The 24,465-nt window shown below is 40.7% G+C and overlaps 1 protein-coding gene and 1 pseudogene across 1 annotated transcript in view; one reads left to right on the top strand and one right to left on the bottom strand.

The window, feature by feature from the left end:
- PRICKLE2 (prickle planar cell polarity protein 2) overlaps positions 1-24,465 on the top strand; it is a 101,762-nt gene that overhangs the window by 14,368 nt on the left and 62,929 nt on the right. The window contains exon 2 of the mRNA XM_032149436.2: positions 21,971-22,084. Within this exon, the coding sequence (XP_032005327.1) occupies positions 21,971-22,084 (114 nt within the window). The remainder of the gene's footprint in view (positions 1-21,970; positions 22,085-24,465) is intronic.
- On the bottom strand, positions 9,998-10,773 carry LOC116466626 (thioredoxin-dependent peroxide reductase, mitochondrial-like; annotated as a pseudogene).

The raw sequence follows: 24,465 nt of genomic DNA, 5'->3' as shown, positions 1-24,465 counted from the left end.
GCAGATTGCTTGAGCTCAGGAGTTCAAGACTGCGGTGAGCTATAATAGCACCATTGCATTACAGCTGGGTGGCAAAGCAAGGCCCTGTGTCTTAAAAAAATAAAATAACTAACATAAGTAAAAGAAACAGTTCTGCTGAAATATGGTCAGTGGGACCATTTACTGTGGTCTTTCTCAAGCACAGTAATTAAGAGCCATGGCTGTGGTATCAGACGCAGCTGGGACCTGATCCAGTTCTGCCACTGTCCAGCTATATTTATGATTGGAGCAAGTTGTTTTACCTTGTTGAGGTCATTCTTTCTCATCTATAAAATGAAGACAGTAATGTTTCCTGCCTTACAGAGCACTTCATCAGTACCTGGCATTTCAAGAAACGTATATCTTTCCAGACTAGAATGGCCAATTGTTTTGAAAACACTTTTCTTGGTAAGGCCTATCTGGGGAAACAAGACTGAGATCTAAGTCTGAAGTTCTTGTCCATAGATGTTGGGGGCAAGAATTACAGCATTCTAAGATATAAGCGAAACAAGACAGAACAGAAATTCTTAAGCCCAAACCTTGGATTTAATATTTAAGGAAACAGTCTCAGAGAACATACGTGACTTGCCCATTGTCACATAGGGCCAGTGCTTAGGGAGCAGTTAATATACCACTCTTCCCCTTCGACATTGGGGGAAATACCCAAGGAATGTAGACTGGGAAGATACACAGAAAAGAGAACATTCAAGTGCAGAAAAAGTCATGAATCAGAAAAGTTTTTTTTCAGACAGTGATCAAGTGGCCTTGACCAAGTTTCTTTGCGTCTTCTAGCTTCTATTTCCCATTTGGAATGTAAAGATGTGAAATATTTTCTTTCCATTATAAAGTAAAAATAAACATGGCAATGTTTCCAAATTGTTAGAAGAAAGATGATAGAGTTCATGAACAGTGATTACTATTGCTATGATACACTCTATAGCTTTCATCATTTTTGCCTTTTTGGCCTATCAATGCCTAACGAAGGCAACTTAAAATCTTTCTCTGTAATTATAGATTTGTTTTTCCTTATATTTCTGTTTTTGCTTTATGCATTTGAGGCTATGTTTTTAGGTGCCTACAAGTTATAGTATATAATATATAACATAACCTATGGTTATACTATAGTTTTGATAGATTATTCTTTTGTAACATTCCTTATACATAAATATGTTATTTATTTTTAGTTTATTTTAACATAAAATAACTTTTAAAAAGTTTATGAACAGCTACATAATATTTTTCAGGAATAGAAGTAGTGAACTGGTGGCCATTATAAAACTGGTCAATAAATTGTATCACTAATAATTTTGAAATGACCAAGGATCTATTAATTATAACATCCCTTTATATACTGCCTAAATGTATTTGTTCAAATTCTGGTTTGCATAATACTAATATTGCATCCTAGCTTTCTTTTGGTGAGTAACTGCAAGACTATGCTTTTCCATTCTTTTATTTTAAGCCTTTTCTTATGGTTTTAAGTGGGACTATGCAAGCAGCACATGATGGATATTGCATTCCTATTATTCCAAACTGATAATCCATCTTTTAATTGATGGGTATAATACATTTAAATTTATTATGATAACTTATGTAATCATTCCTACCACTTTATTTTCTATTTGCTATCTTTTTTCCTCTGCTTTTTCCTGTTTTCTTGGGTTCTATTTTTTTTAATGAAGCCTTCCCAGTTTTCTTCATTTTCCTTTGCTTGGTGGAAAGCTGTAGAATATATTTCTATTCTTAGAGTAGTTATTCGCCATTTCTAAACATCCAGCCACACTGGATCCTTGTCTTAGTCTGTTAGCCACTTGTCTCAGTCTGTTTTGTGCTGCTATAACAGAATACCCGAGACAGGGTAATTTATAAAGACCAGAAACTTATTCTCTCACAATTCCAGAGGCTGAAATGTTCAGGATCAAGGCACCAGCATCTGGTGAGGGCTTTCTTGCTGCATCCTCAGGTGGTGAAAGGCAAAAGGGCAAAAAAGGGAATGTGTCTCCACATGGCAGAAGAGCAGAAGAGATGAACCCACTGTCCAGCAAGTCCTTTTTTTTTTTTCTTTCTGAGACAAGGTTTCATTCTGTCACCTAGGCCAGAGTGCCATGATACAATCACAGCTCACTGCAGCTTCAGCCTCCCTGCACTCAGATGATCCTCCATCCTCCCCCCTCAGCCTCCCAGGTAACTGGGACTGTAGATGCACACAACCACTCCCAGCTAATTTTTGTATTTTTTGTAGAGACAGGGTTTCACCATGTTGCCCAGGCTGGTCTCTAACACCCAGACTCAAAGGATCTTCCACCTTGTCCTCCCAGAGTGCTGAGATTACAGGTGTGAGTGACCACAACCATGCCTGGCCACAAATCCTCTTTATGTCGGCATTAATCTGTTCCAAGCAACTTCCAAAAGGTCCCATCTCCCAACACTGTTGCATTGGGGAATAAGTTCCCAACACATGAATTTGGGGGAACACATTCAGATCATAGGGCCACTCTTCAAGAACTCCAAGCTTCCTCCGGAACCTCATGCCTTTGCACTTGCTGTGCTTTCCTCCTTCTTTCACTTTTAACAAAGCTCCAGTTATTCAGCGTTTTTGTCTTCCTTCTTAATAGTGATCTTCTGTGACACACGTTTTAGTGCCACATCTTAGATTACCCATGAAAGATTTTTCTTCCCATCTTGAGTAGCCTGCATCTCAATATACTTCTGAACCAATTCACCAGACCTTGGGTTCATATTCACTCAAGCCAAAGTAAAATATAATTTGGGGTAGTTTCTCTTTAAAACGAAATCGTATGAATACTAAGAATTTTAAGATCATTTTATGTCTGTTATTTTTCGCACATCTTTGCTCTTTTCACTTAACACATAACGACGGATTCTGAAACTCCCATTTTCAAAGGTTACTTCCTAAACATGTGGTAGAAAAGTTAAGATTGTTTTTTTTTCTTTTCAATCCATTGTCTGCCTATTTTCAGAAAGAGGTCTAGAAGAGCTGTCAGTAGAATAACTAAAACAAGGGGAAAGCATGCTATAAGCGACAAAGAGAAAGGACAGACTTATAATCGATAACCAAAACTAAAGTGCACTAGTAGAGTGAGGCACGGTTGTTGGCTACCCACCTAACAGTATCTCCGGTTTTGGATGAAGACTGTGATAGCATGAGGATGAGCGTTGTTTTAGGCTGGATGTTGGGACTGTCGGGATGCGGAAGGGTGCCTGCCAGAACTGCTTTTTTGGGCCTGAGCCTCATTGATACTGAGTGCTTGTCTCTCACAATTGTTGGCTAACACCTTTCGTTGCTTCTCATGCCACTCCTAGAGCAACCAGAAGACTCTGTCGTGAGCCAGGAAGAGGTACTGTATAAACGGAATTCTATAATCTGTAAAATATAATAAAGTGAATGGCCTGAGACTAAATTCAGAAGCTATAACTTGCCGAATTGTCAGTGGTGATTTATTTCCTAGGTCTTCTCAATGAAAATGCTACACTCAACTGAGTTCCCAGATCATTTCATTTGTTATAGATTCTAATGGCTGGGGCTAGCATCTTCCCCGTGATCCTTGTCTTATTAAAAACAGAAGGAAAGTTGCTTAGGAAAGGACTTAAATCTAAGTGTAGATACACTGTCTGACTCATTTTCTCCCCATTGATTTTCACCGTAATTTCAGAGAATATACCACAGAAAAACATTTGTTCCCAACGCATACTAAAAATCACTCTCGGCTGGGCGGTGGCTCACGCCTGTAATCCTGGTACTTTGGGAGGCCAAGGTGGGTGGATCAAGTGAGGTCAGGAGTTTGAGACCAGCCTGGCCAACATGGTGAAACCCCGTCTCTACTAAAAATACAAAAATTAGCCGGATGTGGTGGCACATGCCTGCAATCCCAGCTACTTAGGAGGCTGAGGCAGGAGAATTGCTTGGACCCGGGAGGTGGAAGTTGAAGTGAGCAGAGATAGTGCCACTGCACTCCAGCCTAGGTGACAGAGTGAGACTCTATTAAAAAAAAGAAATCACTCTCAAATTGTCAAATTCGTAGATACTGAAAGGAAAATGGTGGCTTCCAAGGGCTGAAGGGGAGGAGAATGGGAAGTGAGTGGTTAATGAGTACAGAGTTTCAGTATGGGAAGGTAAAAGAAGTTCTGGAGATGGATCATGGTAGTGGTTGCACAACAATGTGAATGTATTTAATGCTGTTGAAAAATGGTAAAAATGCTAAATTTTATGTTCTGTATATTTTACCACAAAATAAATAAACACATACATACATAAAATAACTCTCAGGAATTGGAGCAGTCCCTTCAGGGACCACATGGCCTTTGTTGGGGACGAACCTGGGCACGTTAACTTCTGTTGCACAGACCAAAGGGGAAACAAATTCACCAAGCCTGAGTTAGTTCCCATAATCCTCGTTATATAATGTACGCACAGAACATTCAAAGCATGCACGTTACTCAATAATGCAGTTGATTTCTGCCTTCTTTGGAGTTCAAACTGATCCATGTGGCTTTCATGATTAAGCAGCCACTCTGGCCTGTTGAGTATTTAAGGTTTTAGCAGGAATTGCAAACTTGAAGAATGAACTGTGACTACACTGCTCATTGATTCATCAAATACGTAGGACAGAGTATAATCCTTTGACTTGTTTTTGGAGACAGTGGGGTGAAATGGATAGAGAATGAGCTTTGAAGTCAGACCTAAATTTAAATCCTGGCTCAGCCCTTTACTCCTTGATGATCAAATGGTTTATAATTTTGTTGATCCCCATTTTTCATGATTCTGTATTTGCAGATGTGCCCACTTGCCAAAATTTATTTGTAACCCCAAAATCAATACTTGCAGCAGCACTTTCATGGTCATTTGCAGACTTTACCTGTAACCTCAAAATCAATATTTGCAGCACTCTCATGGTCATTAACAGGCATACACAGACGGATAAAAAATTTGAATTGCCCAATGCATACATGGCCAGCTGAGGTAGAACAGCTAATTCTGTGCTTTCTTATTCCAGCTCACAGACTGAATAAACAAGTGATCTATTTAGGGCCACTTTTTTGCATCTTATGCTTTTTGTTGGTGATTTCACTGTTTAAAATAGCCCCAAGCATAGTGAAGTGCCATCTAGTGTTTCTAAAAGCAAGAAGGCTGTGATGTGCTTTATGGAGAAAATATGTATGTTAGGCCAGGCACGGTGGCTCACACTTGTAATCCCAGCACTTTGGGAGGCTGAGGCAGGCGGATCACCTGAGGTAGTGAGTTCGAGTCCAGCCTGACCAACATGGAGAAACCCCATCTCTACTAAAAAAACAAAATCAGCCAGGCATGGTGGTACATGCCTATAATCCCAGCTACTCTGGAGGTTGAGGCAAGAGAATCACTTGAACCCAGGTGGTGGAGGTTGTGGTGAGCCGAGATCGTGCCATTGCACTCCAGCCTGGATGACAAGAGCAAAACTCAGTCTGAAAGAAAGAAAGAAAGAGAGTGTGAGAAAGAGAGAGAGGAAGAAAAGAAAAAAAGAAAGAAAGAGAAAGAAAAAAGAAAAGAAAGAAAGAAAAGAAAAGAAAGAAAATATGTATGTTAGATAATCTTCAGTCAGGCATGAGTTATAGTGCTGTTGGGCATGAGTTAAATGTTAATGAATCAGCAATACATATTAAGTAAGTTGCCCTTAAACAGAAACACACATGAAACAAGGTTATGGATTAATTGGTTAACGAAAATGTTGGGACCAGAGGCTCACAGGAACCTAACCCCATATTTCTCCTAGGAGGAATGTTTAGTATTCAGAAATTCAGTGTTTGCTGTGATTTTATAGCACATAACTGCCATGAATAAAGAGAATCACTTGTGTTTACCTTTGCAAAATGTCATATCCTGTTTACAGAGTACTCTATTCTTTCCCTGCTGTGGCAGGGATCATGGCTATTTACAAATGGTTGGTTCCTTCTTCTTCCAGGCACAAAGGGGGAATGTACTTTCTCAGTCCCTTTAAAGTTAGGCATGTCCATGAGACTTGCTTTCACCAATGAAATGTGAACAGAAGTCACATATATCCAGGAAAAAGCTTTTCACTGCCAGTGTTCAGCTCCAACCATCCTTTTCTCTGCTGTCATCCTCATGGAGGCATATCTCCATATGGAGCCCCCATCACCTGGGTCTCTGCCTACCTATAGGAGGATACAGTGTGAGACAGAAATAAAATCATGCTATAGATAAGGGTTTAAGATACAGAATATATACAGTTCAACAAGAAGACAACTCAGTTAAAAGATGACTGGGCCGGGCGCGGTGGCTCACGTTTGTAATCCCAGCACTTTGGGAGGCCGAGGCGGGCGGATCACGAGGTCAGGAGATCGAGACCACGGTGAAACCCCGTCTCTACTAAAAATACAAAAAAAAATTAGCCGGGCGTGGTGGCGGGCGCCTGTAGTCCCAGCTACTCGGAGAGGCTGAGGCAGGAGAATGGCGTGAACCCGGGAGGCAGAGCTTGCAGTGAGCCGAGATTGCGCCACTGCACTCCAGCCTGGGCGACAGAGTGAGACTCCATCTCAAAAAAAAAAAAAAAAAAAAAAAAAAAAAAAAGATGACTGAAGGACTTCAATCAACGTGTCTCCAAAGACGATATACAGTCGGCTGATAAGCACATGAAAAGATGTCCAACATCATTAGTCATTAATATAATGCAAATCAAAACCACAATGAGATACTGCTTCACACCTACTAAGATGGTTATAGTTTTAAAAACTGGAAACTAAATGTTGGTAAGGATGTGGAGAAACTGGACTTTCTGTGCATTGCTGGTAAGAATGTAAAATGGTGCAGCCACTTTGAAGCACTGTTTGGCAGTTTCTCTAAAAGCTAAACAGAATTACCATATCATCCAGCAATTCCACTCCTAGGTATATATGCGACATAATTGAAAGCAGAGATTCAAACATAATTGGGGGCCAACGTTCACTGAAGCGTTATTCACAGTAGTCAAAAGGTAAAAACAACCCAAATTCCATCAACTGATAAAAATGGATAAACAAAATGTGGTATATACATGCAATGAAATAATAGCCAGAAGCAAAGTTCTGACACATGCTACAACAGAAATTAGCCTTGGAAGGCCGGGCGCGGTGGCTCACGCTTGTAATCCCAGCACTTTGGGAGGCCGAGGCGGGCGGATCACGAGGTCAGGAGATCGATACCACGGTGAAACCCCGTCTCTACTAAAAATACAAAAAAAAAAATTAGCCGGGCGTGGTGGCGGGCGCCTGTAGTCCCAGCTACTCGGAGAGGCTGAGGCAGGAGAATGGCGTGAACCCGGGAGGCAGAACTTGCAGTGAGCCGAGATTGCGCCACTGCACTCCAGCCTGGGCGACAGAGCAAGACTCTGTCTCAAAAAAAAAAGAAAAGAAAAGAAATTAGCCTTGGAAACATACTAGGTGAAATAAGCAGACACAAAGGACGAACATTGCATGATTCCACTTATATGAAGTATCTAGACTAGGCAGATTCATAGAGACAGACAGTAAATTAGAAGTTACCAGGGGCTGAGGGGAGGAGAAATGGGGAATTATTATTTATTTGGTGTAGAGTGTCTGTTTAACATGATGAAAAAGTTTTGTGATGAGATAGTGGTGATGATTGCATGACATTGTGAATGTCCCCAGTGCCACTGAATTGTACACTTAAAAATGGTTAAAATGAGGCCAGGCATGGTGGCTCATGCCTATAATCCCAAGACTTTGGGAGGCTGAGGCAAGTGGATCACCTGAGGTCAGGAGTTCGAGACCAGCCTGGCCAACATGGTGAGACCCTGTCTCTACTAAAAATACAAAAAACTAGCCGGGTGTGGTGGTGAGTGCCTGTAATCTCAGCTACCGGGGAGGCTGAGGCAGGAGAATCACTTGAACCCGGGAGATGGAGGTTGCAGTGAGCCGAGATCACGCCATTGCATTCCAGCCTGGGCAACAAGAGTGAAACTCCATCTCAAAAAAAAAAAAAAAAAAAAGGTTACAATGGCAAATCTTGTGATATGTATACCACAATAAAAATTTTTAATTAAAAAACACTGCAGTATGAAACTAGTGATATTTTGGTGGTATTTGAGATATTGTGGCATACTCTAGCTCATCCAAACCAAACCTTCTTTCCTGTCTGTTTCTCTAAAGTGGCATAATATAGACCCTATAGGGTTTTATGGCTATATGCAAACTATAACCCGCAGGCCAAGGTATTACCTTCACTGATCTTTTGGCATTTTGGGACAGGAAAGACTGAATTCTCACAATTGTTTTTACGATACATTTGAAACTTAGTGGGCAAGGCAAGTTACTCAGGCTGAAAGTAGCCATGGTAGTCAGAAATATATCCTTTGCAATATATAAGTGAGTTCCTTCATTTTCATATTTTCTGGTCATTTCTCAGTCATGTATTTAATGTTCAGAAATGAAACTGCCTTAAATGTACTGACTTGAAACAAAGGTTACCTGTATTCTAAAATGTGTTTCCAACAACGTCCTGTGATCAGCAAGCTCCAGTCTCTTGCAAAAAGAATTCTTTCTTTGGATTATAGCATGTGTCATTATGAATCACTTTGGACACTTGAAAACTTGAATTGGTCCTAGAATTCCTCCTGTCTTTGCATCCTAAGCTTTATTCAAACTGGCTTTGCATAACCCTGTGAAACTAATAATAATAGAGGGGGATAATGGACTAATTATGTTACATGTGAAGTGCAGAATCAAAAACAATGATTTAAAATGCACAGAAAAGATACCATGTAGGACACTCCTAAGGAGTGTTAATAAGAAACATAAGAAACAGATAACTCAAAATTCAGATATTCTTTGCAGACAGATTGCTAGGTGTCACCCAGTTTTAGCATCTCCTCCTTTCCTACTAACGGAACCTGATTGCATTCTGGGCAGCAGTATGCCCTACTAAGGACCCTGTTTCCTAGCTTCCCTTGCAGCTAGTCCTATTCAAAGAATTATAAATAGGAGTTTATTACTTCTAGTAAAACTCTTTAAATGTTGTTGATCCATCTGCCTCTTACTCTTACCACCTTTTTACCTGGAACGTGAATGTGATGGTTGAGACTCCAGTGGCCATTTTGCAATTTTGAGCATAGATGTCACTAACACATGGATGGTGGGTACAGAAAGACAGGAAGAGCCTAGATGCTTCATGGTTTTTATAAAATGCCAAACCAGTCCTAGGCCACTATTCTCAGGTCATGATTACTAGCAGCCCAAAGCAATTCTAATTGCTAGTTTTGTTGTTATTTTTAATAATAATAAAACTAATCTGACAATTATGTACAGCCTTATAGTTCACAGTGCATTTTCATTCTTTTGTCACTTTATTTAAAAATGTTTATTTTTATTATATTTTATATTGAACACCAGCAAAGAAAATAATTGTAATAATTTCAAAATGCAATACCTGGATTCAATAAATATCCTATATAATCAATTATACCAGTCAATATCTAGAAATGTATGTAGATGTAATGAACAAAATGACTAAACTATAAAGCTAGGAACTTAAAGCTGTGATCTTTGTTAACTTGAAAAAATTCAGTTTCATATGAAGAAATTCAGGAAGAAAATTTCAGGACCCTTGATCAGAAGCTTTCAATGCATGTTGTACTACTTTGGTGTAGACAAATATTCAAATAAGGCTAAGAAAGAAGAGTGTTTCCATTGAAGACGTGATCTAAGAAAAGGTGAACTAGTGTTCTGTAGAAACTAACTAGCTAGCCATCAAGATATTTCCACTGAAGACTCCTTATACTAGCAACTAACCATGTTTAAAAAACCTTAGCCAGTATTACAAAAACAAAACATGTAGAGTAGTGTTTATGAATACAACCATAATAGGTTCCTTGCCTTCTACAAAAATAATCATCTTTGAAATGCTAAAAGCAGGCTCCAACTGGGGTTCCTCTCTGTGGTGAGAAGGTGCACAAACACATGGGGTGATCTACTGATTTACCTTCTCAAAGTATTCTTTGGAAACAGTTTGATTTGACTTGATTGTGGGAGACTCTAGTGTCCAGTTTGCTGGGCAGACTTCTCCATGGGTTTTTTACAAACTGGAATGCCTTTACCAAGCAGAGGGTGTCTTCCACGCTTTAGCCCACTGGAAGGTCACTGACACTCAAATGCTTGATAAATTCATGGGGTCAATTATGAAGACTCCTCTTAGTGCAAACCAGGACCTTCTAACAGCATACCATAGTCTCGGGAAATGTGTTTAGTTAAATCTGACAAAAGTGTGATGCTCATGTGGCCCAAACCACCATTCTTTCTTGGTATATTTATCCAAGCAAGATGGCTAAAGTTAGAATCCACTAAGACTGCAACAACTTCACAGTTCACATTGTATAATTCATTCTTTATCACTAAAAGCAAGAAATTGTTGTGGACACACAAAGGTGAAATCCAAAGGGTAGAAGAAAAGCACCAAACATTTCCCCCTATTATCATCAAGGCTTAGATCTTTGAACTCTTCCATTGACAAAGGCTGTACCTTTAAAATAGAGTGACAGCAAGTGCATGGTATGAGGAAACTTGTGCCAAAGGTGAATTCTGCTGGACCAGAATCAGACCACAATATGTTTGTCAAGCATGTTTTCCCCAGAAGCCACAGGCCTAAGGACTGCAGAGACAGGATGGTGTGCACATGTCAGGCAACCAAAGCGAGGAACAACCTTCCCCCAGCAGCCACCATATTCAGTGCATGCAGGAACCACCTTTTCATCACTTTAAATACTCACAATAACTCTATGAGATGAATACAATTATTCTAGTCCTAGAGATGAGGACACTGAAGCCCAGAGAAGGTACTTAACTTGGCCAAAGTTGCACACTTAGAACTTGTCATGGTTAGGGCTTAAACATTCAACGTCAAATGCAATTTCTTTCTTCTATACTGTAGGTAAATATTAACTTAGTTGATACTGGAGTAGCTATTCCCAAAGTGGAGAATCTTTTCTTTCTCTATTAAGTAAGAATCACTTACCTACTAGAAAACAGTTTGATAACAACATGCTGGCATAAAAAAGGAGTTTTATTAAGGTTTGGGTGGGGGTTTTGTTGTTGTTTTTCTTCTTCATGGGGAACTACACTATGTTTAACTCACATCCTCTTTACTTTGAGAAAACACAACACCCACCAATACATAAATAATTGTGAGTGTTCATCAGTTCTTATTATTCCTGGGAGTTTAGAAAGAAAACATGAAGGGAGAAAAGAAAAGCATAGTTTAGAGAAAGGGCAAAATTCTGGGGATTTGGAAAAGACTGGGAGACAGAAGAGCTGTGACTACTCTGAAGTATGTGTCAGCTGAGATAGACAACTTGGCTTAATGTGTGATTTGCTGGGACTGTTGAAGACAGAGTTGGGCAACAGATAAGTTGTCATCATACTCTTTGAAGTGCTCTTTAGCTGTTTAATCTCCTTTATAGCTCTTCTACTGCTCTTTTTACTTTTTAAAAGAGAATTTGCCAAGGATACTGGCCGTTTAAGCTTCTGACAGTGATATGCTAGAGCCGGCCTCATACTGCCTTGCAAGAGCCAATTGGTCAGTTTTCAGGAATTTTGTAAATCAGTTGTTAAATACAGCCATGATGAAAATTTAATTATATAAACTTATAATTAAATAAATTATATTTTTTAAAGATGATAAATACTTGAAATTCATCACTTCCTAATTAATTTATCCTATTCCACTGTTGTCTATGTTCCTGAGACTGTTTTGCCTATTATATCTGTATGGTGGGAGTGCTGTGTGGTGGTGTGCTATGTATAGCTCTTCCCAATTCCACATCTGATGACATCACACTGGTAGCTTGAATGTGGGATTCATAGTGGGATCACATACCCTATGGAAATTGGCAAATGCTACAAATCGGTACCTCTTATTTTTTATTGAATCTTTGTAGTGTTTTTGTCTACCTCTTATGGCTTTTGCATTATTTTAACTTTGTATTGTAGTCATTTGTCTACTTGTCTTATACCCTCTGCCAAATATAACTTCTTTCCACCTAGAGGTGGTTTCTCATTCATGTGTGTGTGCTTTCCCCACAAGCACGCAACAGTTCCTTACGCTTGTGTGTCACAGATAACATAACAGAACAGCACAGACTGGGCGGCTTAAACAACAGAAATTTATTTTCTCACAGTTCTGGAGTCCAAAAGCTTAAGATCAAGGTGTCAGCAGAGTTGATTTCTGGTGAGGCTTTTCTTCTGGGCTTGCAGACGGCCTTTTGTCCGTGCACACTCCTGGTTATCTCTTCCTCTTCTTGCAAGGACACCAGTCTTATTGAATAGGGCCCCAGCCTTATGACCTCATTTCACCTTAATTACCTCCTTAAAGGCCCCGTCTGCAAATATTGTCACATATAGGGGTTAGGGATTTGATATGTGAATCACAGGGGGTACACAATTCTGTTTATAACATAGACCTCTACGAATTATGCATTAGACTGCTTCAAAGCCAAGAAATATAGAGCCTTCAGCCTGTGCCTCTCTCTTTGTTAGTTACATGATATCATTTGAGCCTCTTATTAATGCTTCAAGATAGATACTATTGTCCCCATTTTACAGATGGAAATATTAACTTTCTATAAGAGATAAAATAACTTGCCCAACTACATGCAGATGGTAAGTGTTACATCTGTTAGTGGAACCCAAACAATCTGACTCCAGAGTCCAAATAGGTAACCCCTGTAAGAAACTGCCATCCTGCTTTTTTCTTTCTTATGTATGTGTGTATTTTATCGAAAGGCAGTATTGAAACTATTGTCAAATGAAGTTAGCCACTGTTGGGGAATTTTTAATAGGGCATATATGCAGATGTGTAGACAATCTGCAAGGGGTGTTTTGATAAAATTGGGTTGAGGGATTCTATTTAAGTGTAGCTTAAGTAGAAAATGTTCAAACCCCAAGTTCTTCCATCTCTGCAACCTTTTCTTTAACACAAGATAAAATAAATGTGAGATAATGCTCCAAACTAAATGGAATGTATTTTCTAACAAAACATTGAAGTTTAATATTCTAAATAAAAGAATAAACAGAGTTGGAAAGAGTGGGCATGTGAGAACTAACAGGCATAGGAGCAAAGCAACTCATGTGATTTTGAATTATGGTACCGGCTTAGGGCATAACATAATTATTTTCCTTAATTTGTTCAAACAAAGTTAACTCAACTTGAAAAAATTCTCTGGCTTCAAATACAAATGGGTGTCGCTTTTGTCACTTCCTCTGAAATAAACAGTATATTGACAGTTATTCCATGCATCCTTTACTTAGCATCTCCTCCACCCACCCCACAGCACTAATCTTTGGTGAAAAAGCAAATGCTTTGATGGAATGGAAGAGAAACTTAATGAGTTTTACTCTGGTTCCTCTTGAAATCTCACTTGTGTGTTCTCTTGCTATATGTGTCTGTCTAGATCCTCCGATAACCCAGACTGCTAGAAAGGTAAGGTTTGAATACAGCATGCATCCATTCAGCCAACACTTATTGAGTATCTAGTACATGCCAGACCCTCTTCTGGGGGTATACAGCAAACACAGTCCTAAGTACTCACATTCTAGAGGGAAGAGAAAGTCAACAAACAAATAGATCATTTGTCAACAACTGATAAGTTCTTTGACAAAAAGCAGATGAAGAGTTTATCAGTTTCAGCACTGTTGGCATTTTGATGGAGATCTTTTGCTGTTGGGGCTGACCCATGTATTGTAGGAAGTTTGGCAGCGTCCCTGGCCTCTACCCACTATATATGCCAAAGCGGCCCTCTCCCCAAGTTGCAATAACAAAAAATGTCTGTAGACATTGTCAAATATCTCTTGGGGGGTATTACTGCCCCCATTTGAGAAGTACTGGGTTGGGAGATAAGGGATAGAGGTGCTAATTTATTAGGATAGTCAAGGAAGGCAGCTAAGGTGGCCACTGAGCAAAGACTGGAAGAAAGGAGGATGACACCATGTAAATATCTGGGGTAATAACCTTTCAGGCCGAGGGAATGGCTGGTGTAAAGGCCGTGAGGTGAAACAAACAGCAAGGAGGTCATTGAGAGCAAAAGACCTGAACAAAAGGAATACAGTAAGAGACAGAGTCAGCCAGGTTATAAGGAGGTGAGGTCATGGTGCTATAGTGAAGACTTTGGCTTTGCATCATAGAGGCGTGGGAGATAATCCAGGGTTTTTGGGGGGTTTTGAGTTTTTTTTGTTTGTTTGTTTGTTTGTTTGTTTTTGAGATAGTATCTCACTCTGTCACCCAGGCTGGAGGGCAGTGGCGCGTTCACCGCTCACTGCAGACTCAACCTCCCAGGCTCAAGTGATCCTCCCAGCTCAGCCTCCAGAGTAGCTGGCACCACAGGTGTGCACCACCACAGCCAGGCTATTTTTTTTTTTTTAATGTTTCTAGAGGCATGTTTCCCAGGCCAGTCTCGAACTCCTGGGCTCAAGCAATTATCCTGCCTTAGCCTCCCAAAGTGCTGGGATTGCAGGTATGAGCTACTGCACCCAGACCATCCAGGGTTTTGAGCAGAGCAGTGACACACCCTGGTTTATATTCCAATGGAGTTGTTATTGCTGCGGAATAACTCGACTGCAGAGGCACAAAGGTGAGAGCCGGGTCCAGAAGCAGCCACAGCAATAGCTCAGGCGAGCACTTAGTCATAGCTAGACTGGTCCTGCAGGGGTGGTGGAAGATGACTGGATTCTGGATATGTTTTGAACCGACATCCAACAAGAATCACTGTTGAATTAGACATCAAGTGTTAACAAAAGAAAGGAGTCTTTGAAAGATTCTTCTATGAAAATACTGCAAATGAGCTTTTATTTCTGATTTTGATCCTGATCCTAGGGGAGTTCAACATGATGGAGACATTGTCTAGGCATTAGGCATTAGACTGTTGTTTCCTAAATTGCTTCCTGAGTAAACCAATTAAAATTATAATGTGAGTCTCCAGGAGAAAAGGGAAGGAGCCAAACTTGGTACAATTTCACCTCTTAAATGCCACTTAACGGCACTTTTCTCCTATTGCTTGGGTAATGAAATTCTGGCAAATAGGGGCAAAATGAACACAGGGGCCCTCATCAGCAGCCCATCCCTATTTGCTCACAGCTGTAATGCTACCTGATGGTCCTCCAGGTCCCCATTTGGGAACCGCTGTGTACTTTTTTAAAGACCACCACGTGCAGCAAATTCAGGCAGCATCCTTCCCTTCTCTGTACAACCTGCCTTCTGAGATGCTCAGGTGCATTTTAGATATTACCTCCCCGAATTGAGGTAGATTAAACAAGGTTCCAAGCTTCTCAAACTGCAGGTGAGGGGGAATGTGAAATAAAGGCTCAGTGTTCGAATTAGTCCCTGGGTTAAGTTGGATTTTATAAAACCTTCCAAATGTACCAGCTCATATCTGAGATTACACTTCAGGAGGGTTGGCCTTTACCTTGTGGCTGTGTTTGCCTTTTCCTGAAACTAGTGTTTCTCCTGGTGTGGTCTGAGGTGTTAAGAGTGCATAGTTCTGGCCTCCTTTTCAGACCCAGAGGGATGAAAATGGCAATCATCTTTAATAAAGGCCTCAGATAATTCCAAAGTGTGCTACTGTTTGAAAACCACTGCTGTATCATTTAGGAATTGCATTCACTTCCTAGCAGCAGAGACTGTAAATAAAGAAATAGTTTATTTCTCTCACTCACAAGTTCAGAGAGAGGCAATCCAGGGTTGGTCTGGCGGCTCCATGGTATAAAAATTTTTTAAATTTTTTGAAGTCCCGGCTCATAACTTTCTGTCCTACTATCCTCAGGTTACAGCTTCCATTCCCATTTTAAGGTTACTTCATGGCACAAGATGGCTGCTGGAGCTCTAGCCATCATGTTTACATTCCAGACAGGACGCAGGAAGAAGGGGGAATGGGCAAAAAAAGGTCTTGGCTAACAGCTGTCTAGCCTCCTTTAAAAGAGCCTCCCAGAAGTCACACCCTTCCATATCATTGGCCAGAATGTATAAGGCCACATGTAGCTACTAAGGAGCTGCAGAAATATTATTCTTAGCTGAGTATATTGATGCTCTCAGTAAAATGAGGGTATTGTTAAGGAAGAAAAAAAATGGATATGGGTGGCAAAACTCTGCCACAACTCTCTTACCATCATGCCATGGTGTTTTGGAAAGACTGTGTAATTTGGAGATTTTTGACTTACTGTCTGTTCATTTTGGCTTTATTTTGGAGCTGTGTGTTGGTTATGTTCTGGAGAATACCAAAGGAAAATGTGTTCATCGTTTCTGTGGTCAGCCATGCAGACCTATTGGGAATCTACTGTATCTGGGTGTGATTTGGTTTTTTCTTCCTTCTTTCCCATCCATCTGCCAGTCTCTTCAGTCTCTTTTTTCCTTGATAAAGGAGAACAGAAGGAGAGGATGGGGAAGTCAAGCTCAAAGGTGGCTCTGTCACTTTGTAACTATGTGATATTCAATCTGATGAGTGTGATATACCCACCTCCAGAGTGTGCAGAAGGTTTATGAAATACTGTATATAAAAATGCTTCAAGCCTTAGGGTCACTCAGTAAGTCAATAGTTCAATGACTGCTTCCTTCATTCAGATCAGGCTTGTCCAACCCGTGGTCCACAGGCCCCATGCAGCCCAGCATGGCTTTGAATGCGGCCCAACACAAATTCATATACTTTCTTAAAACATTATGAGATTTTTTTTTTGCAATTTTTTAAAGCTCATCAGCTATCATTAGTGTTAGTGTATTTTATGTGTGGCTCAAGACAGTTCTTCTTCTTCCAATGTGGCCCAGGGAAGCCAAAAGATTGGGCCCCCTCCCCATCTAGGTGGTGAAGAACAATTGATTCTGAAATCGGCCAAGAAAGTCTGACTTCTCCTTTGTGGGTTTCTGCTCCAAGAAAATAAGGATGCTTTTGATAAGGAAAATGTTGCCACCCAAAAATGTGAGCACTTTGCCCTTAGGATTTCTTGTTCTTGCCAGAGCCGGTGGAATCCCCTGCTGAGTCATATATCTAGGTGTGGAAGGAGACACCTGAAAAATTGGGTGAGGTCCAACAAGTTCTCTTCCCTTTTCTGGGCTTCCTAGATCTGTTGAAGAAAATGGGAATCCTACCATTTGCCTGGCAACTGCATAATGCTGGTTGTTGAGGGAAAACAGTAGAAAGCTCTAAAACTCACAAAGTGTGTTCCCTGGACTAACAGCAGGACCTGAAGAGGAGTCAGAAATGCAAATGTCCCCATCCCAGGCCTACTAAATTAGAAATCTGTGTTTTAACAGGCCTTCCAGGTGATTCTGATGCATGCTATAGTTTGAGAACCAGTGCTTTAAATAAAGTGCTTTGCATACTTCTTTATAAAAAAAAAAATCAGCTTACTTTTAGTACACTTTTCTCCCAAATGCAGAGTCATTGCTTCTCCAGCCTCCATCTTTCTGCCCAGGCAGAAATGCTATCAAACGTGCAGTTCCTTCCAACAAGCCTCATCTTTCCAGCTGGGCGAGGCTTTGCTTTGTAGACTTTATTTGCGCACTGACTAAAGCGCTTGCGATCTGTCTGACACACACTGAAGTTGCTGCCAAACTTTCCTGTTGCAGAGTTACACCTTAAATAAAGGCCTTCAGCTATTTCATTTTCATAAGCCAGTTTATTGTGTTCAAAATGCTTTTGTTTAGGGGAAAGGTACCTAGTATGATTTCACCTGGGGTGGAATCACAGGGCACCTTTATCTGGGAATGTCTAAATGGAGCAAAGTCTTTAGCACATTCAAGAGGCGTGCTTTTGAATAAATATGCTCAATACACACAGAATGAAAAATACAGTTATCAGCATAATGGGTAATAGCTTGGTAATGATCATCATTGACAAAATTCTATTGGATTTGCTTATTTACTCCAAAAAATGAACAAGTGAAACATGTTTGGACTAAAATGAACAATCTGCAGGATTTTCAGGGATTGTGCCAAATTTAATTTTTGTAGTGCCAGAAAGTATACTCAGTATTTTCCCATTACCCTTGGTTCACTTGATGTTTGTTTTGGGCTATACAGTAGTTTCATTATGGAGAATGCCAGAGGAAAATGCAGGCAGCATTCCTGTATCCAGCCAAAGAATTCAGGAGAGCTGTTTCTCCCTCCCTCCCATCCATCTGTTAATCCCCTTTGCTCGATGAAAAATTTGGAAAGTCCAGCATCTAAACACCAGGAGGCGACACAAAGCTAACATTAGAGGGATGCGTTTTTCTCCTGGACTTCAATGGACTTTGAAGAGAATTGGAAGTCCTAAAAGGAGTAACTCTTTCTCCTTCCTCAGAGCAAGCCACATCACCTACCATGTGATATGGGAGTTATTTGGTAGGTTGTTAATTAATATTAACTGATTTATTTTAGAAATGGGGCATCTTGCTACCTAGGTAAGTTCTTAAGTCATCCATCAAATCATTAGTTGCCTTGTGAGAAGATATTCTAGCATATTCTATTTTTGAGGAATTACTGAAATAATTTTGAGTGGTTATCAGTAGGCTTGAATTATAAAAGTTGACAAAAGATGTCCAGGAAAGATAGAGCAGTGTTCCCAAAGGGTAGTCACTGCCTCTGTTGACTTCAGAATTCAGTCTTTAGGATGGATCTCAGCACACCAAGGGACTTATTTACTCTTAAGTTTCTCCAGAGTCCTCCATCACTGCTGGCTGCACCTTCACTCAGTCATGTCTGTTGGGATTCATTTATTCTCCAGTTTTCAAAGTATCGAATGTCTTTAATCTCATTTCTGGGTGTGGACGCTGCCCAAGACGGGGTAATCAGGGTCCTTCTCTGAGGAATTTGGAAATGAGAAAAGCAAGTCACTCTAGGACAGACTCTTGAACTGATGCTGTGCAAACTCTAGTGCTGTGGGAAACCTTAACCTTTGAGAAGGTGCGAAGCAGATCTGCAGGAAGAGAAGAGAGCAGAGGTAAGAGGACACTGGGCTCAGAGAAAACAGAAACTTGGTACAATCACCTTCCAGTGGCATATTCTTTTTCCTCATGAGACCCTTTTATATACATGGCTAAGTTTCTAAAAACAAAAACAAAACATAGACACACACACACACACACACACACCTTTATAACAGTTTGCCATTTTTCCCCTGAAGTCAAACTAGCTTTAATATCATTGTATTCCTTGCACCCTATTTTTCTTGCTTTGACTAATATAAGTGGCTTCAGGGTTTGGTCTCACTCTACAAGCCAGCAGTGTTGCTGCCCATTCAAAAGTGGGCCTGATGGGGTGTCTTACACCTGTAATCCCAGCACTTTGGAAGGCCAAGGCAGGAGAATAGCTTGAGCCCAGGAGTTCAAGACCAACTTGGTCAACATAGCAAAACCCTTTCTCTCCAAAATATTTTAAAAATTAGCCAGGCATGGTGGCATGCGCTGGTAGTTCCTGCTACTCTGAGGTGGGAAGAGTGCTTAAGCCCAGGAGGTCAAGGCTACAGTGAGCCATGATCGTGCCACTGCACTCCAGCCTGGGTGGCAGAGCAAGACCTAGTCCAGCAAGCATCTGGATTGTTCCATTTAGAGTAGGTCAGGCTTGATAGTATAACTATTGTCATGTATTCGTGTTACTTATTTTTATTAAGAGCTGCATGCTTGTGCCTACACTCTCATTTAATCATCACAGTCTTATGATGAGTATTTTGAACAGCCACTAACTTGCTTGGAACCCAGAGATGGGAAACAACAGAGCCTTGACTTGGGGTCCAGATCTACCGGCCGTGCCCTAGAGGGTGCAGGGAAGATTCCAACTTGGGCCAGCCTTAGCATCAGAAAGGGCTTGGTTCAAAGTACCAGTTCAGAAGGGCTCTCAGGCCTGACTGTGCTCTAGGCAATGGACAGGGGGTATGTGAGTCATTAGAGGTGATTAAGAGGAGGGTCGATGGAACCGCAACTAGACTCTGCATTTTCAAGCATCCATAGTAATTCGTCTCATATTAGCAATTGTCCCTAATGTTCCATAACAACAATGGAAGTTGTGAGAATGACAAAGTAATGATGGAACAAGGCCTTTCTACAAGCAATCTTCTGACTTGGGAGTCAAAGCCCATTCCCCAAGACATGAGACTCGGCCTGTTTTTTTATATCTGGCCTTTGTCTGATGAGGCATATGGCACAGGGACTCTTCTGAGGATGGAATGCTATGCAAGTCTCCAGTAGGCAAATTGCCAGCTTCTAATCCCAAACTAACTAGTGATCTGGGCTTTTACTTCTTCTCAGAGTACTGGTCAACAGTGGGCTGTCTTCAGAACCCAGCACCATTCATTCCTGCCCCTGGGCATAGCTCTCTGCCAGCTGCCTATAGGGAGGGGCTTATACAGACCCTGCCTTTGGAAATCTAGGTAGTCTAGGACAAGAATTCTTTTTATAGTTGCCTCTGGGATTTGATTAAAAGGATGATAGGCACGTGATGGTTAATGGTTACCATCATTAGTTATGAAAATAAAGATAGCTTTCACATTTTTTAAGGCCTTGTCATTACAAAGCCTTTTCACCCCTCTTCTAACATTTATGACTTAGTTTCTGGAGATCAAAGTAGACAGAGCTTTCGCAACTCTTCACCCCAGCATTCCCAAAACATGTGTTCATACCCACGGCTGCCTAAATGCAAAGGAATTAGACCAAGTTTAGACCAAGTCTGTAGAATGTAACAAATTTTATTTTATTTATTTATTATTATTTTTTTTTTTTGAGACAGAGACTCGCTCTGTTGCCCAGGCTGTGGCGTGTTCAAGCAATTCTCCTGCCTTAGCCTCCTGAGTAGCTGGGATTACAGGCACGCGCCACCAGGCCAGGCTAATTTTTGTACTTTTAGTAGAGACGGAGTTTCACCGTGTTGGCCAGGCTGGTCTCAAACTCCCGCCCTCAGGTGGCTCTCCCGCCTGCCTCAGCCCCCCAAGGTGCTGGGATTACAGGTGTGAGCCACCATGCCCAGCCAAATATGATGACTTTCAGAGCCCCCAGTCTTCCATGTTCTCCATTTGTTGAATGAATGCCGTGTTTCGCAAGAGGTGGTCATGTTGTTAAATAAGGGATACTTGAGAGTATTTTCCATGATGTCATCTGGGCTTGTGGGATTTTTTTTTTTTTTTTTGCCTCTCCTATATAATAACATACCTTCTGTATTAGCCAGTTTTTTCTTTCTGTAGTTTTGCATGTGGCTGAATGGTGGAATGTCTGTTTTCTTTTCTCAGGCAAAATTAGCAGCTTGGTGCTTTCTCCAGTTGTTGTTAGGGCTGAATGAGCCTCATAAAGTACAAGAATATGTCCTAACAGTCGTAAACAGGAATGTTCTGGGATATGCAAAAATCCTCATGTTAGCGACAATTTTTAATTACATGCTCTGCATCCCAGATGTAGCGAGTCTATTTCTGATGGATGTCAGCTGCTGCCTGCCTTACAAAAGTCTCGAAACCTGGAGGGCTTTAAATGTAGGTGGAGGCTGAGGTACCTAGGGGTTTGCCGAGTGCCAAAGACTGGCTTTAACTCCATTGCTGAGGCAGGTACTGACATATCCCTTTGGCTAGGGAGGCACGTCACATGCTGGAGACTAACAGAGAAAATGGTAAAGCCAGCTCTCAGGGGAGTCTGCCGAGAAAGCCCTACCCTCTGGTTCACCAGCGTGTCTGCTGAATTCTCTGTTTCTAGGAAAATTTGCTGGCTTTATTTTTCCCTCACAGAGAGAGGGAAAAATCCCAGATATGGATGATTTGCCTGACTCTTGCTTTAAGGATGAATTTCTCTGCTTACCATAGGAAACTCATCTGCTGTTGACTTTCATAAAGGGTCAGGACTGCAGAAGTCAGTTACATCCTGCTGGGGGAATCATCTTCCCAGTAAGTGAGAATAGGCACGTGGTTTGAGTAATGGGCAAGTCATCTATATGCTTTCTGTCCTTCAGGTACACCAGTACTATAGCTGTCTCCCAGAAGAGAAAGTCCCTTATGTCAACAGTCCTGGAGAGAAACTGCGAATCAAACAGCTACTACACCAGCTGCCGCCACATGACAATGAGGTAAGGGGCCAGAGGGGGCTTATGCAGAGTTTTCTTAGTGCCTTCCATGAATCGTTACCTTGTTCATAATCTGCCACCAATGAGGTAGCCGAAGAACAACTCTGGCAATTTATTTTAGGTTTTAGCTTCCTTAATTAGAGCCAAAATAAGTTGGCCAACAATTTACTTCTAGAGAATATTACTAAAAAAGCAGAATCTCCTTATAAACTGGATTGGTCTCTATGCCTGTCACTACTAGCTATCTGGGGGTAACCAGGGAGCACTAAAATTCAAAAGCTATGATTCCAAGTTTTCTTACTTGGAGAATATGCCACGTGGGTTGCCTGTGTATTTTGGAGAGATGATTGAGATCCCCTGGACCACTTCAAGCCGTACAAAAGCTCTGTGACTCTCCTGAATTTTCAGCATCATTTCATATTAAATGAGTGTGCAAGTTTTCCACACTACACTGCAGGAGAATTACGTGCCCAGATTTGTAGCTTTGAACATCTGTGTTTTTGTCATGGTGAAGTCTGACTTGCCGAGGTTGTTCTTTGTACTCGTGAAAGTGTGGACTAGCAGACTGTCCTTTTTTCTGAACCCAGAGACATGGCACTGTAAGTGGGCATCTCTTATCCTTGAAATCTGATTGCTTATAAAGAGAAATTTGTTAACGTGGTTTTAAAAGGTCATTATGCTGGAAGGGAAATCAGTTTACATGCTAGAAATTCATTTTTAGGTATCTGGTTTTTAAAAATAGTAATCCTATGGAACTGAACTGTCTACTTTGACTGCATTTAAAACAAAAATGTAATTTTAAATTGATAGGAGAAATAACCCCTTTAGAGAGCTGGACACCAGCTTTCCACCAACTCGCCCACCCACGAGCTGGAGCCCAGCAGCTTTGTCCCAGGGGAAATGAGTGCTTTTCAGTCTTATTTTCCCACATTAGAATGAAAGAGGATCATTTGAGAGCCTCAAAAATAAGTTTGAGTAAGCAGGACAAAAACTTTAAAACTGAAGCAGTTCCCTAGAAAGAGAGCTATGATCCTCTTTACTGCTGCTTATTTCAGCTATCATAAAGCAAATATAAATAGTGCTTTCTCCTTTAAAGTTGAGAGCAAGCATTGTAATCTGATGCCTGGTTAACTAATTTAGAAGTGAAAATGCGGGTTTTTACAAGCAGGAAGGGTGTGCCTTCCTTTGAAAGCATGTCCCTAAAATGTCAGTGGTGTAACCATATATTCTGGGCTGTTCAGGTCACTGCAGTTCTCTCTGGGACATTTACATGAAGACTTTTTTTTTTTTTTTTTTAACTCTTTTTATTTGACAGAGAGAAGGGATTGGCTCTTCTCTGATTTTAGTGGTTTGTTGTGTTTGTGGTTAACTGTGCTTTTATGAAAAGAGACACCATTCAGATTACAATGTCCTGTTGGTAGGAATTGTGTGTGTGTGATCCAGTGGGCAGGTTTAGCCTATTTGAAATGGCTCTTTTGAAGACAAAGGGTGATTGTGATTCTAAAGTAAATATTTGACCATTTTCTTTTTTGCATAGATAAGACAATTTTGATATCCACAGCTGTCCTGGTTCTCAAATTAGGATGTGACAGTCCTAGTTCAAAGGTTTCCCTCTAACCATCTGTGTAACAAATCATCCAAGCAATTCACTTAACCTTTCTGATGTCCAGATTACTCCAAAGTATGACAGGAGACGGGATTAGGACCGTGTTTCCCAAAGCATGGTATATACATGTCTCTGAGTGTTACGTGGACATGGCAGTAAATGAAACGAAACCACATATTGAGAGAGTTACTGTCTTTTAAATTGTGTTGTATTCCTTGTGATGGAGTAGTTGAATAATCAAGGAGGAAATTTCTATTTAGTGCTAGCAGGTGCCTCATATCTCTCTAACTCACACTGGCCTCCACTTTTAAGTAGGAGCATCAGGGATCTCTGTTTGAGGATTTCCTGCAAGCAAAGTGACCAGCTAGAATCTAACAACATGGTTCTGTTCCCACTCTATTTAGGGTTCTTCTGTTTTTTGTTTGTTTGTTTGTTTGGTTTTGGTTTTGGTTTTACAGGTAATATTGGTTTTCCATTTATAGTCATAATATATTTTCTTTTGAAATAAATGCATCCAAGTTTCCAAAAAACTGAGTCAGTATTAAAAATAGCATTAAGTAAATAACAGTACAAGAATATAGCACAATTCCCAAGATGTGCATAAGTAAGGGGAGATACTGGATTCAAATTATCTTTAATGTTCCTCCTTTAATTCTCTGAGTTTCTATATTTAACAAGAAGGAAGATGTCTCTTGCAAGTCGACTCAACTGAAGCCTAGGAGGCAGCTTGTTCCCCTCTCTACAAAGATAAATATGCAGAGACTTTCGTGCAGCATCA

This window comes from Hylobates moloch, unplaced genomic scaffold (genome assembly GCF_009828535.3).
Source record: "Hylobates moloch isolate HMO894 unplaced genomic scaffold, HMol_V3 SCAFFOLD_4, whole genome shotgun sequence".
In the NCBI taxonomy this organism is placed as follows: Eukaryota; Metazoa; Chordata; class Mammalia; order Primates; family Hylobatidae; genus Hylobates; species Hylobates moloch.
This window is presented reverse-complemented; position numbering and strand designations above follow the sequence as displayed.